At 38.5% G+C, this 15,937-nt stretch overlaps 1 protein-coding gene across 1 annotated transcript; it reads right to left on the reverse strand.

Moving 5' to 3' along the window:
- Positions 1 to 8,806: 8,806 nt before the first annotated feature.
- ccl25b (chemokine (C-C motif) ligand 25b) lies at positions 8,807 to 14,098 on the reverse strand. Its single transcript, XM_088622063.1, has 5 exons — positions 13,946 to 14,098; positions 12,929 to 13,089; positions 11,942 to 12,059; positions 11,510 to 11,603; positions 8,807 to 10,680 (listed from the first exon to the last, which is right to left on the reverse strand). Exons 2-5 carry the CDS (start codon positions 12,990 to 12,992, stop codon positions 10,657 to 10,659), a joined length of 300 nt encoding a protein of 99 aa, XP_088478189.1. The 5' UTR covers positions 12,993 to 13,089; positions 13,946 to 14,098; the 3' UTR covers positions 8,807 to 10,656.
- Positions 14,099 to 15,937: the final 1,839 nt, after the last annotated feature.

A 15,937-nucleotide genomic window follows, 5' to 3' on the forward strand; every position in this document is an offset into this window, starting at 1 on the left:
GGACTTGAACCCACACCTCCCAGATCATGAGAAGTCAAGCTGTAGTTAGGATAAGCACCTTTACTGGACTCAGCAGCCCTACCTGTCAGAAAACCTTTTGAGCAGGAAGTGCAGTTATAAATGCACGTACAGGAAACCACCAAAAGGCAGTCTATTAGACTCTTATATGTCTGTGCTTTGCCATATTGAAGGCTCAGGAGCTCTGCTTTAATCAGGTTCTGTAATTAACACGTTTGCTGCCCTCTGATCGCTGAGCTGCACTAAATCAACCTATCTAGGGAGGAGTCAAAGCAGACAAGCCAACCCAGGTGACTGGAAAAGCCTGTTAAGATTTCTCAGGGTTATTGTTTAAGTTTATGACACCATTAAGCAAATGTCATTTAACACAGTAGGAAAGACTGAGGCGAAAACCATAAGAGTTCAATCTTATCTAGATATGATAGTCTAGATAGGCATTTATATGGAGAGGGCTATACAATAAAAACACCTTCAGATCACAATTAGTTTATATTACACAAAGATGTGGACTTTTATATTGTAACCACACCTGGATATGCCAATGACGATATAGGGTTATGTATTGTCAAAATATTTCTCTCCTGATAAGAAGTCAATTCATGATTTTTGCCCGACACCCAGAGTCTCCATTCTTTTCTGCATGGAATAAACCTTTTCTTGTTCCTTTGCAGCCTACACATGCTCACGCAGCTCCCTACTTGAACTGGTGATTCCTTGCTTTCATATGGTGCTTTTTATCTCAAAGGAGATTTCGATAAGGGAGGCTACCCACCTACAGTAAGCCACCAGTGAGGTGCAGCCCCAACGGGGTGACGTGCAACAGCTCCATTGCACAGCAGATCAGCCAGAGAAGGAAAACACTGTTTCACTCATCAAATTAAGGGCTTTTCATCCCTGCTGATGAGCAGTGCCACAAGATGGAATCGGAGGCCTTCTTGCCAATCCATTTTATTAGAACATTGGTGGTGTTGGAGGTGAGAGTAGGCCATCCCCATGATCTCAGCCAGCCATTTCTTGAAAAAATCCAGGACATTGACTTCAATAACATGGCAGGACAGCACGTTCCTTCCCCCCACAACCCTGAGGGCGCAAAATCATTTATTTGAATAGTAAATCACTGGAACCGTTCGGAAAACAATATGTCCAATTCTTTTGTGCGTGTTGGGGCAGCTCGAAGTAAACATGGAAAAGCATTAAATCCTTTAAGCAGCCTGTACAGTTTTCAGTCTCTTACAAATTAGAGAACATGGCGAAAAGTAAGACTTCTTTTTTTTATTTTTACGGCGGCTGGCAAGAAAGTGCTTGGTGATGGCAAACTGCCCCCCTGCTGCTCGTCTCTTTGTTTCATTAGGTTTTCTGTTGTCTTTTGAGGAGAAAAGTATGAATCTGTCTGTGCCAAGAAGCAGGTTTGGAGATGTTCTTCTGTGATGCAAGGGAGAGAGTATTGGCAGAGAAATCAAGAGATACAGCCTGCAAAGGCAGGTTAGCTTGCCCCCTGACTGTCAGTTTTTGATATTTATGCTTCATACAGTGTATTTAAAACCAGAATGGACGTGATTGGAATGCAAGAGAAAAGATGCATTGTGCGTGTAGTCTCTTTAAAGTCGATTCTCCCCCTGGCTTGAAAACGATCTTTCAAATGTGCTTGCATTGGGTGGTGTGGTCTCTTTGCAAGGACCATATCGGGGCTGTCCAACCCTGGTCCTGGAGGGTCAATGTGTCCAGAGGTTTTCATTCCAATTTAGCTTTTAACGAGCTCAAGCAGACTGTTACAGGTACACCTGGATCGATTTAACCACCTCCTCCCACTGTCTAGGTGCTAGTGCTTCGAAGAGATCTTGAAGACTTGCAGACACATTGGCCCTCCGAGATCAGGACAGGACAGCCCTGGACACAGAGGAGACAGAACTTTCTCAACAGATTGCTGGAAATGGCAGGTAGGAATGGTTTCCCAGGTTTTCAGCTCTCCTCTTCTCCCTTATTTGTTCTTCAGAGAATCTCAGCACAACTTGACAATCGCCTGACAGTTTCAAAGTTTACCATGAACAATCTCGGAATAACTGACCCATACTAATGTAGCAAGGCCTAGCAGTAATAATCAAAACAATTGCAACCCTCACATGAGTTAAACAAAACAAACATTCCTCAATATATATGTGCTAGAGCACAAGGGCAGATGTTTGCATTTTATTTTTGCTTTAAAGTGTATTAAAGAAAGAGTTTTTTTTTTGGTCTATTATATATGTTGTCAAGCACTGGCCTCTTGGCTTAAGGTTAAAAAAAACATGCTGTAGACCAGTGAGTTAATGTTACTTTCCCACTCCCAGTCTCCCTTGGCAATTGTCAAGAAAGCTATCAGTTCATCTTCCTGTTTATAAGTGGTGCTTCTTCATACGGGTGAAATACTGTTCTGATTTTTCAAGTCAGGCGAGATAAAATTTGCTAGAAATCCTATACTGCTGTGCGTCAGGTTACACTCATGACCATTTTCTATTACTAATTTTTTTGTATGTGAAGAAACCTAACTTCCTATTTCTCAGTCTTTAATTCACAAACAGTATATCGGAGTCTTCAAAAACCTGATCACAACCACAACAACTCTCCAGTCATGATCAAGTCTTGCAACACATTTACCAATCACATCTGATTGACTTGTCAGGTGTTCCTCATCGTTAATATCATCTGTTCATTTCTACACATCCATAAAACTACAATTGTGTGCACAGTTGCTTCATTTGGACATCTACAAATCTGAGTTCTTGTCCCACCGATTTCAGACAATCTCTTAATTAGTTTTTGAGTGAGCTAGTCCTGAATATGTTATTGAATGTTGTTCAAAAGTAAAGGGAAGGAAAGCACAGGGTAAAGTCTGGCTCTGACAGCAATTACAATTTCACAGGAGTTTTTGGTGTATTTTATTTTTAAATCTGACTTTTTTCTGAACTTTTGTGAGTTTGAACTCAGTTGGAAGATGACTGTGTTGTATCACACTGGTCTCTAAACATTGGTGAAACATCAAAACAATACGTGTTTCATCTAACCTCGTGAAATCTGACTCTAGGTTTATTTTACAAGGGTCTGGAGTTAGGCCCAGAATTAATTGTTTGGTTTTGTGGGGACCCAAAAAAAAAAAACCTCTTTGACTTCCTTTCCTTTATTTATTTATTTGTTACACATCGACTTGTCTTGTGATGCGTCAGAATAAGAACAGTGCAAATGAAAAAAAACTTAATGGGCCAGGGGATAAAACCCATGTACTGTAGTTTATTGGAAAGTATACATAGTTTTTAAAAACAATTATAATCAAATAAATTATAGCCAGCAGCTGTAACACACTGCAATTCACAAATGACAATCCACTGACGCTCAGCAGGAGTGAGCCTGGCCAGTATCAGGAATGGAGACCTCCTGGGAAAGCTAAGGGTGCTGTTGGAAGAGGTGTTAGTGGGGGCAGTAGTGGGTGGTCTGTGTGGATCCTAATGCCGCACTATAGCGATGGGGACACTATACTGTTAAAAAGGCGCTGTCCTTCCAATAAGATGTAAAACTGAAGTTCTGTCTCCCTGTGGTCATTAAAAATCCCAGGGTGTTTATTGAAACAAGTAGGAGTGTTACCCTGGTGTCCTGACCAAATGTTCCCCTGGGTTTTTACCAATCTTGGCCTCCTAATTCCCATCTCAAAACTGGTTTCATCACTCTGTTCTCCTCCCCACTCAGAGCTGGTGTGTGGGGGAGTACTGGTGCACTTTGACTGCTGTTGCATCATCCAGGTGGGGCTGCACACTGGTGGTGTTGGAAGGGAGTCCCTGTCACCTTTTAAAGCGCTTTGAGTGTCCAGAAAAGTGCTGTATCACTGTAAGAATTATTTAATTAATTAAGTTTGAGTGGGAAAAAAAAATAACTTCTCAGTCTGAGAAGAAACAATCTCTGGAACCAAGCACCATTCACTTTAATAATATACAACCAAACCACTGCAATAAACTGCACAGAACATAATCCTTTGCTTTCCTAAATCTTCATATAAGTATCATTCATATGAGAATATGCATACAATCCATCTTTCCATTATTAACAACGTCTTCCAGGTCAGCGTCACAGGGGATTTCGAGCCTACCCTGGCAAGCAATGAGTACAAGACGGGACACACACTTGACAGGACACTAATCCATGGCCCGAGCACAGACAGATACAAACACGCACTCACACCAGGGCCAATTTTCCCAGAAGTCAATTAACCTACCAGTATGTTTCCAGACAGTGGGAGGAAACCCATGTGAACATAGAGAGAGCATACAAACTCCACAGAGACAATACCCCAGGAACTGAGCCCAAGGCCTCAGCACAGCGAGGCACCAATGCTAACCAGTGCATCACCATGCTGCCCGTATCTATACAATTTATTGTGTTATCAAAAATAATAGGCATGATACTTCCTCTGTGACTCATCTTAACAGTACAGCTTTAAATTTGAATTATTCTTATTTTTCTAAATTAACGGAGCAATTATACAACTATGTCAAAATGCTTGGGGTTATACAGTAATTACTCTTTATGACAATTACTTACTGATAAAAACAAATGATCTCACGTTTTCATAAGAAGAAAGGTCTTGTTGTTTATTAAGAAGACATTGAAATATAATTCCTTACATTATATACAATCCTTGCAGTGTGGTCTTGTGCAGAGAATGGTCACTCTTTTTATTAGTTTAGTCTAATAAGCGCATTGGAACTATTACAATTAAGAAATAACAAAGAATAATGAAATGGAACAAAAAAGTCTCACCAGTTCTATAAACCACTAAGCCAACAGAAGTTATTGCCTGCCAAAAAAGCAATCTTTCAAAAGCAGATTACTAAATAAATTATATATTTCGGGCAAAATATTTATTAACAATTAGCCCCAGTAAGAATCTAATGAGATTTTAATAGATATAAAAATAATTTGGCGGGTGTTCCATAGAGGCATAAACTCACTGACGCATCTAGCTGGCAATTTTGAAAATCTGAAATAATGTGGTTGCACTTAATTTAATACATTTTAGGGATATATCCACAGACTTGGATTGTCTTCTAGCTTAGTAACATTTTGCTTCTGATAACATAAGGGTATTAAGAACAACATTAGTTGCAGGCAAAATATTCAGGCACCTTTGTGCTGAATTGTTTAATTACTACAGAGCTCATCCTGTACCTGTGTGCTTACTTTCATCTGAAAAAGCTAAGATATGGTGTCATTTAATATCACTTGGAAAGTGACGGGGGTTCTTTTAGCCTAACTAAAAGAAAAATCTTTTTGCTGTTTAGTCTACTTTTTTTTGTTAATCCTTATGTATGCAAACACACTTCTCAAAAGAGTACAGAAACAGACTGGAAATGGATCCTTTCCAAATCTTGTTTTCTTCCTTCACATACCATTAAGCTGTGATTTTCATCACACAGCAAGTTTTATGGAACTGGGTCAAATGTTTTGCCTAATAATAGGAGAGATACTACCTCCTGTCTTCCTTTAAGTGGAAACATTGCCACATTACGTGATCTACTTCAGTGTGTTACACTGGTGCACTCAATATCAATTAAGAGTCGTTAAAGGCAGATGGACTTATTAAATGTTATTTAATGTGTGCATTACTGTCAAGTGAGACTGCAAAAAAATTCAAACATGAATGCACAAGCAGAGCACGACCACTCCCTTTCACCCTGCTCCCACTGTTCATTAGAGAAGAAGCTCAGAGGAGTTTTGGCAAAGCAGACTAAATGCTTTTTTTATTGAGGATGGCTTATACTTTGAGTTAATTCATACATTTCAAGGCACTCATTTTTGCACTATGTTATGTTGATTTTGCAGAAGTCATCTTATGTGCCAGTATTATTTCACGACACAAGGCAGGCCACACCTGATATCCTGCCATGTTTTTGTGTGCGGTGCTGTTGTTTAGCTCTCTGCGGTCTTTCTGATTGGCGTGCGGTGACATTGTTGTATTATTTTGCCGGGTGACCTCAGTTCACACCAGTTGATTTCATAAATAATTTGTTACCCTTACCGGAACGGATTATATAAAAAAAAAAACTCTGATTATGGACAATATTAATCTACCGTATCGTGGAGTAAAGATGGCTGTCAACATGATGATCTCTTTCCTGTTTCTCCTTAGGTTCGATCCTTCTAAAATGTAGCCGTGTTTGGCCTTTTTACAATGGAAGATGTCCTGTTCTTGAACATCATCCAATCAGCCCATGAAAGGAATGATATTCAATGACAGATTAGGGCAGTAGGGGAGATGATTCATTCTTAAACAAAACAGGATGTTTTCCTCTCATGGAAAAAGTCCCAAATCTCTTTTTTTTTAGTCTTCCATGCATAACTGCCTGCTAAATTCAAATGTATCTATCGAAGAAATGTGTTATTTTACATTTCAATGATGCCATTGTGTTTGGACTTATGGTTCATAAGAAGAATGGGAAAAGACTTGCAAAATATGACGTTACGATTATTGTGTGTTATTTCTTAAGATTCTCTACTACTTATCAAGAAAAGGGACTGTCTGAATGAGCAGGCTGAACTAGACAGATGCAGAAAATCACTATTAACTACAAAACTGCTTATCTGCTTATCTTGTTGTGTGGTGAGCGTTCTGGCGCACTATGGCTGCCGTCGCATCATCCAGGTGGATGCTGCACATTGGTGGTGGTGGAGGGGAGTCCCCATTACCTGTAAAGCGCTTTGAGTGGAGTGTCCAGAAAAGCGCTATATAAGTGTAAGCAATTATTATTATTATTATTATTATTATTATTATTATTATTATCTTGAAAGCAATATAAATGTGTTACTGTTTTAACCTGTGGGTATGAATGTCGGGCAAATTTAATTCTACAACAAGATATGTTTTCATTTTAGCTCTGATTCAATAATTGATTTTGCTGAATTCCTGTCTTTTGTTAAAGCAAAGTCACCCGAGGAAAGATATTCTGCGTTCTGAAAAGTGTGCCGTATTTTGAGTGTTACTACTGCTGCTGCAGAAAATGTCTGTGAAGGCATGTTTCCTAAAACTTGGCTGACATGAAAAATTCTGTCCCTCCAAGCAAAAAAATTGAGGCCCTACCAGTCTTTCTCGGGAAACTGTGTCCTTTTTTTGTGTCTTTATAGTTTTTATAGTTTTTCTTCCTGTTCTCTGCTTCTGCATAATCTGGACTAATAAAAGTCCAATAACGAGTTGCAGAATTTGGAGTTAAGTTCATATCGAGATTCGAAGATCAAAGTTGGGAGTTCCAGGGTATAACTCTTTTGTTACATTCGTTTGATACTTGATGATTTATTTATATGGGCTAATAAACTCAGATTAAGGGACATAATTTAAATCAAGTATGAATGGTACTTGGGAATAGGGAATTCAATTATTTAAATTTAACGAAAGATTTATAGAAAAGTGAGCAAACAATTAATCCACATCTGTAGGAGTGCTTAGGTATACAGAAGCTATGACCATTTAGAACCAATTAGACTTTTTACAAAAAGCATATGGAGAATAAAAGGTGCTCCAGTTATGTTTGTCAAGATGGTCTATTGTTTTTTCAGTAAATCTTTGACATGTATGGATTTCAGAAACTCTGTTTTAGGGTCTTACGCAAGCTATGGAGTTGCCTTTCACCTTCTCTCATGTTCTAAAAGATTGCCTGCATGTAACATGTCAGAAGCACAATATTTTCTAGCAGATTTCTGGTGTGTAAACAAAGTATTGGGGTGGTTAAAGGCAGCTATTATTTCACTGCAGTATTCTGTATGGATTTATGGCCAAATCAAACATGAGATTTTAAATGGCTGTTATGGATGTATGTACAATGCTCCCCCTTAAGTCATACAAGGTCTTCAAACACAGACATAATTTAATAGTAAATGTGGGGATGCCCACATTTGTTTGGCCTGATTGTTTCCAATTTCCAGTTATTTTCCTTCCTGTACTGTAGCTTTCCTAATTTTTTTCCCAGTTCTCCTTTCCCACTGAGTACCAGCAAGGAAGACATGGAGATCATGCTTGTTTTCCTCCAGGAGACTTCCCACTGTCACCCAAGAATCATTCGCTCTTCCTTCACCCTGTGAGCCCCACTGTGCACACAGCAGAGTTGTCCTTGATTTGAGGAGTGACTCAGCTCTCACTGACAGCTGTTTGGAGTTATCACCCATGGGAAGAGCAGCACCTGGAGTTTCTTAGTCATTGCCAATTGGCAGCATACTGCAGAATAAAAACGGCCATGCCTGGGCTCTTATTAACACATAATCAACCATATTCATACAAATACTGCATTGGGTTAAAATTCGCCAGAGTTCAAACTGAACAAAAGAAAATCCATTCTGAAAATCTAGGTCACAGAGCTTAGTATAGTAGTTTTTTCTGCAAAGTGTTACCTGAAGATAAGATACAGTTGTTGCCGTGTTAGCCAACTGTATATACTGTATGCAGTAGGAGAGTCACAAAAGAGAAACCTCACCACTTACCTGGCTTCTATCCAAAGCAGACTTTTTAAGAAAGGGAATAAGGAGAAGCTAATTGTTTCACGGCTTAAAAGGGCTCCAAGGCCAAAATATTGATTTATCTTCTTTCTTTTCATTTTTTAACGAGGCATTAACTACTACTTGTTCCTTTACAGTTCCCCACTCTTTGAAGTTGATGTATTAAGTTCCGATGGAGGATGGCCCAGTATTTTGCTTTCACTGGCAAGAGCCCATCACTAAGCAAACTGACACAGCTTTGTTAAATGTAGAAGCAAAAACCACCACGATTCACGTGCAGTTCTGGAAAAGTGCATGCAAATTTTATTTAAATGAGTAAGCGCAATAGTTCATGACAAAAAATGAAATGCATTTTATTGAAACAAAATATATAGTAGAACAAAAACTCAAAGAATATATACTTTTAATGCAAAGCTGCACTCTTTTGGCTCAAAAATAGCAGGCACTCAGAAACCATTCATTTACCAGGCTTATTGGAATACAAGCGCACAACACACAATCACCTTTTCAAATACACACTGACTGAAATGTCACAGGATTGGTTGACATACACTTTGAACATTGCAGCCTGGTCACATTCTCTGTTATTCCCTATTTGGTTAATACAAAAATAAAGCATTTGGCTTTTTCAGTACAATAATGACTACAATATATATACAGTATACAAACTTATACAAAGTTAACAACAGCAGATAAACCCTCTTCCCCTCCAAACCACATCTAAGAATTATGGATTAGCAGCCAGTGATGTTAGAAACCTTAATACAAAATGATAGAAATTGTTTGAGCGTATGGATGCAAGTAATTTGAGGATGGTCCTTTATTTCTTTTGTTTATGATCTTATTATTTTTATAATTTCTAGATTTCTGCATCGGCTAACTTTTATACACCTCTTAAATGAATTTAAGTGGCTTTTCTTGGCTCCATTTGTCAGTTATGTCCCTTCTAGATGGGAAAAGACTTGTTTCTCGATCCTGCTCTAGAGTAACATTAACCGGGACCCAGTGTAACCATATTGCTAAAGAGCCACCTTTCTATCTGCTTGCCACTGCTTGCCCTTATAGTATTCAAAACCTGGTAATGAAATAATAATTCAAATATTATTGATGATGTTTGGAATAGATCAAGTGATGACATTGTGGCAATGATGAGATAATGTTTTGGAGCAATGAAGCCACTGAAATTTCAATAGGACCACAAAAAGGAGACTTTGACTCCCTGTGGTTCAATCTGTCACCATGTGTTTTGGACTCCTGCATTCCAGTACTTCAAGGAATGCTGTGATAAATTGCTTTTCTCTGCTGGTGCATAGCAGTACAACATTTAACATCCAACTGAGGAAAACAAGAGCTTGACTACAGGTGTGGTAAGAAGATGGCCAATCAATCAACACAGAAACGGAGCTTTAAAAAAATCTAATTAGCTGTTTAATCTGTAAATACCTTTTATAAGCAGTGCAATCCACATTTCAACCTCCTTGACTCTAATCAATGCCTATTGTTCATTAAAACAGAATTAATACCACAGCAGCAAATAAGCATTTCGTTCAAGAACAAAATATATCCAGCAGCCGTTTTTTTCCCCCACTTGTAGAACATGCATGACGAATGCAAGGATATACTGTCAGAAGCATGTAATGACATATTTCACATTAGTATATATGCATAATAAGGACACGTCTAACACATGCAATGCTTAATACACTGCTTGCTCCATGTGTGTGCATTAATTACTTTGACGTGTACTTTTAAATAGGAACGTGCACATCAAAAAATGGATTGCAAAAGCAGAGCTGCGAGATATATGCATTAGGCAGGTCTTCCACTGATATACGGTATACACCCCTAGTTCAGACTTCTAGTGATTGTCTGTTAGCTGTTATTGTGATATCAGTCAGGAGTGTTTGTTGTTATCTTGGCATGGCTTAGTAGGCCAGCAGAGTCTGGAAAAAGCATGGAGACAAGAGAGACCCTGTGTGAGGACTCCTTGGAAGGCAGAAGCCCCAAAGGAAAAGTGGTGGATCAAAGCATCTTAATTACCATCAATGCGATCACTCCAGCTGCTACAAAAGACAGTAGCGCTGAAAGTGATTTACAGATGCTGGAAACATCTGGACTGTCACTCCAGCTTTAGCCAGAATTCTTCTTGGTCCCCTGTTAAAAAAAAAAAGCGTTATTACAGTTATTAGCATAGTTTCAGACGTTTTCACACTGCAAAATGAAATTGATGCACAGTTTGGCTGGAACCTATAGTCCTCTTACATTTTGCTAAGGCAAATCATTGTCCTGTAAAAATCCGGCCTTTTGCTATTTAATACCACAATTGCTAATAAGAAATTCTCTTTCTAAATCTGTTAGGAATCTAAGTCAAGAAATCACTGATGAATAAAAGTGATTTTACAATGCCCCAACACCTCCTTTGATTTTATAATGTGACTTTTTTGTGATGTTCTGAGTTTTAGATTCATATTTAGAGAACGTTAGTTCTGTATATTATAATGAAAGGCTCCAAAACATATTTAACAAAGGCGAAACATTAAGCAATGTACATTTAGCGAAGGTTTGAGTCCAGAGCTGTGTTTGCAGAGATTCTGCATCTCCAGAGTGTGGCTAATGGACATGTAAAATGCAGTATAAGTTAACTCTATTCAGTTGTTCGTACAGATTATAAATGCTGCTGTGAGAAATCTTAGACATTTTGCATTGAGCTACTCTTTTCATGCAGGTTTTGGTCTTTATGCAGAAGCATGATTCTGGTTCAGGGTTTGCAGATTCTGGTCTGTGTGAATGATTGAAAGACACTAAATGACAACCCAGGTTTGCTCTCGCCTGAACTGTGCATATTAATAAAAAACAAAGAAAATGCTATAAGAGGCTACAGGAAAATGGGATATGCTCACAACATGCCCATTATGTAACGTCCAAAGGTTTTCAGAGACTTCCACTCAATTTGCCAGTTTCACTACAGTAAAAGAACTCTCACCCTTTTAATCTTCCTGTCGATTTTATTTATTACGTCCTCCACCCATTTTTCGGTTGGGTTGGCGCAGAACAGCTTACGGTTCCTCATCTTGAACCTGTTAGAGGCAATGAGAGTGAGGATGTGCCAGGCATTGCACCTCAGTGGGTTCAGCTATCATTGTAGATCCTGTAACTGGTATCAGAATAGCTCCAGGGCAGGAGAAAAACCAACCCAGAGAGCTGAATGGAGGTGAATGAACAAGGTGTCCACATTGTCTGAGCCTGCTGCTCTTACAAGGAATATAGACATGTTTCCTTAACAGCTGCTATTGTCAAGAAGCAAGCAAGTAAAATAGAACAGAATGACATATTAATTTAATTGTAATAAAAATGCAGTTTTAAGGCAGTTCAGTGCAGTCATGATGCACAACATAGCCTCTTCTGTGCTACTTACACAATGGCTGGAAGATTGCAACCTCCATCGGTTTTCTGTCTCCTGTACTCAATTATATTTTTTTTTACCGTCTTACTAACACGATGCACATATTTCAGACAGCAGTTCTCGTAGGAACCTGGAATTTAAAAAAATATAGGTTATTTGTAGACAAGCAGGTACAGCTTTCTGTTCAACTTTTAAGTTAGCTTAAAAAATTGCTTAGGTAAGGTTGATTACAAATGAATAACATTTTTAATGTCTAATTTAATTTGTGAAGTTATTACAATGACTTTTACTTAGATTTCCATTTACAATTCTATGTATTTCTTACGTGTGTGGCATGCAAACATATCTTTGCATATTACCCTGCTTTTATTGATTCAAATATCAATTAGTTTTATTTTTTTAATTTCAATTCTAAACCATTACGCTTTCAAGACTGTGCTGAAAAAAACTCCTGATTAAATAAAATTCAAATTTCCTTAATGTTGAGACAGGTCTCTTAACAGGAGGGATGAAATCAGAATTAATTTAAGCAGGAAATAGTTTTTTTCCAGAGAGTTACAAAGGGTATTTTTTAATAGGTTAAGTATTACCTGTAGTTATTGTTTTATATATTTCTGTTGCACATTTGAAGTATCATTAACTGAAGCTGTACATCGCTGATAAGAACATATTGTGTGAAGAAAAATATGGGAATAAAAAAGATAAGACACTTGATAATCCATAGACTAATGACTAGAGTAAAAAATGCTAGAATACTTAACAGGAGGAGGACTTAATAAATGATGGATGGAGAGAGCTAATGCATTGGTTTTTGGATTAATTAGCTGTCAAGATAGACCTTAAATAATCAATGCACAGCTGTTTTTCAGTCTAAACTATCAATCATGCCCTGATACCCTGACACCCTCCCACAACAGAATACAATATTTAGTCATCTCTGCATGCCACAGTTGTGTCAGGTTTCTACAAGACAGCCTGCCCCCTGCCCTTTGCACCTACCTTGTGCCATGCTGAGATATAGGCAAGCCAGCAACAGGAAGAAGAAGAGCACACTGAACTTCATGGCTAAGTCTTGACGGAGGACTTTGTCAACGAGCTGGAAGGCTGTGTTGCAAGCTGAGCCAAGTGAGTGCTTCAGGCGGTCTTTTAACTGCAAGCCACTTAAAAAAACACACACAAGATCTCATATTTCCTGCAACAAAATCACTTTTTTCCTTCATATGTAAATTGCTGACCTTTAGAATAAACACTTGCATAGTTACTGAAAGTCCTTCTCACAGCTGCCTTAGGGAGGGCTTACAGCTGTGATCAGCTGCTTCAGAGCTGTCCCTTACAGATCCCTTCGATCACATTGAAAGTATGGCACCAGGTCAGCTAAGACTAGCTAAGATATTTCTAAAATCTGCATTATATATGAAATGGAGAAAAATGGTTCAGACAGTCTGAACGGGGTTTACTGTATGCGTTTCTTTAGTCACAGATGAAATGTAACATGTAAACAAACTTTTTTGTAGTGCGAGTGAACATGAAGTCTGTCTAGTAGTTTCTGCTTATTTTCCACTTTTAAACTCAAAGGCACAACTTTATCCTATTTAGAGATTTTTTATTTTAAATTTTAACTTTTGTCTGTATGTCAAGAAAATATACATCAAAACATCATTATAAAATACTTGAAGTACAACTGGTATTTAACCACTCGAAACTTAAAACTGATGTTTATAGCTGTCCTAAAAGCAGTAATATCAAGGGGTTTGTACTGTGGCTGTAATGATCTGACCACATAATTATTGAAACACTGCCACATGTGTGTACATTCCAGCATTCGTATTCAGTCTTCTGGTAAAACTAAGAAGGGAATTTATTGAGATTTCTGTATCCAGTAAACACACCTGGATACCTTTAACCTTGTAGTAAATATTTGGTGATCGTCACAGAATAATGAAATTGTTTCCTGGACTGTCAATCTTTAATGTGCAAACCAATTCAAGAAGCTCGCATAAAGGATTAGATACTTACAGTGTTTCTGTCGATGAAGCTCTGAGGCTCTTATAGGGATTTAAAGTGCAAAGCAGCTTATGCAGTGGTTTCTGTCTTCTTTGCTGTTTCTTTCACATCTCAGGTTCTTATGTAGAGCTTAGCTCCATCCCACAGACTTATCTGGTTGGCTCCAATAGGGGTTACACCCCTTACCTGACTTGACAATACACGTTCTCAGTTCCCTCTGCAATTCCTGCTAGGTTACTATTGATGTCTGTATTTCAATAATGATTTGAGTGTTAGAAATGTCCTCATTTCTCATCAATGTGAAGAAATCTGACCCCATTAACCACCAAGCTTGGCTGCTTTGTGCCAAGGGGACAGGGCCTAGCTCATAGCCTACAGATATCTGGGAATGTAATTTTCATTAAAGTGAGGACCGAGCTTGGCACAAATTTTTTCTGTCCCTACTATCAACTTGACAGTCTCCACGTGTTAAACTGGAGTCTCCAAACAGGGTGAGGTATTTTGCTTACACACCTGAGGTATGTCAATTTTTCATGTGATCCTCTGTGTTAGTTATCATGGCAAAATCTTGAAATGTGTTTAAGCAGGTAATTAGCTCTTCAGATGAAAATGAAGACAAAAGCATTGAATTGCTCGATCTAAATGAATAATGGCTGCTTTCTCCACCTTAGCTCTAGTTCCAAACACTAAATTCTTTTTTAGGCAAGTTAATTCAGGTTGGTTAATAATACTTTTAATTAAATTTAGTACTTAACACTACCCATATGGTCGAATGATTTAAACCCTATTGAACTGACTCTTGTGTCTGACTGCACAACAGTTTTCCTTTTGAAAAGGTGGCACACAGATGCTACTTGACCTAACAATGGTTGGAGCAGCCTGGAGCTTTTGCTGGAATCATATGACACAAACAAGACTGAGGACTGCTCTTGTCCTTGATGGATTTGTGTTGAAGCTTGAATCATTTGTGTTTTTGATATCCCATGAGCTCCATAGCGCTAGACAGGAGAGCTAGTTCCTAGTGGAGGAGAGGCGCATCTCACAGTGAGGTCACTGCAAGTCCGCAGACTTCAGGCAAATCAGAGCAGTCTCTGTTCCACTGAGAGCACCATCAATTGACATTCCCAGTATTGGCTAGTATAATGACCCAGTATCTCACCAATATTGTCTGACCCATGGAGCTCAACCTACCCTCTGAGAAAGCATTATTATTGGCTAAGGCACTTTGAAGGCTATTTTGTGGGTTATTTGTCCTGCTGAATTGTTCTAAAATCACTCTTTCCTGCTACCCTCCTCTAATTAAAACAGAAATGTTGTTAGATTTTGACAATAAGAACCAATAAATGTTCTGAGCACATTTATGCCCAGAGTGTTTGCAAAAAAATAGGAATGCTGCCATAAATATGAGCCAAAAGTAATAGAAAGTACGTAGATTACCACAAATAGTGATCCTTCACAGACTGAAACTGGCTGTCTTGTGTGCTTAAAATATTGGAATGTAAAAGGGGGATTTACAACAAAAAAAATATCCCCAGCACTCCAAATGTTTGTTGGTGATCTTTAACAGTAATGATGAAGAAACAGTCACATTGAAGTAATTACAGGCCATTATTTTCATTGTTATAATTTTGTTATTATAATGTAAAAAGATCTAGAGCAGAATCGTCTACCTGTTTCTTTCAGAAAGACCTTGCTGATCATGTAGTTTTGTGAATTCATGCAATCATCCTTCAATTTCCTTGTGTCTTCCACACAGCATGTAAATAAGATAGAATTAAAGCTCTGCCGGAATGGGGCCCAGAGAGGTTCAGTCTGTATATGTATCTGTCTGGAGGACATGGAACCTGTCACCGGTTGTCCTCAACGTAGCACTCATCTTTTCTAGCTTCCCTCCCTCCAGCCCAACTTCACAGTTGCAGTTGCCTCCCTTGGTTTATTCCTAGGAACCAAGGGGAGATGTGAGAACTGATTGTCATTTCCTTAGCCAGTGGAGTGCTAAAGTAT

This window comes from Lepisosteus platostomus, chromosome 27 (genome assembly GCF_059453375.1).
Source record: "Lepisosteus platostomus isolate fLepPlt1 chromosome 27, fLepPlt1.hap1, whole genome shotgun sequence".
NCBI lineage: Eukaryota > Metazoa > Chordata > Actinopteri > Semionotiformes > Lepisosteidae > Lepisosteus > Lepisosteus platostomus.

What these genes read in the sequence shown, in the direction of transcription:
- ccl25b (XM_088622063.1), bottom strand. Translation starts at nt 12,992, where the DNA reads ATGAAGTTCAGTGTGCTCTTCTTCTTCCTGTTGCTGGCTTGCCTATAT. An exon ending in TGCAATCTTCCAGCCATTGT is followed by an intron (nt 11,604 to 11,941) that starts GTAAGTAGCACA and finishes TGCCTCTAACAG; the next exon opens with GTTCAAGATGAGGAACCGTA. An exon ending in TCGACAGGAAGATTAAAAGG is followed by an intron (nt 10,681 to 11,509) that starts GTGAGAGTTCTT and finishes TTTTTTTAACAG; the next exon opens with GGGACCAAGAAGAATTCTGG.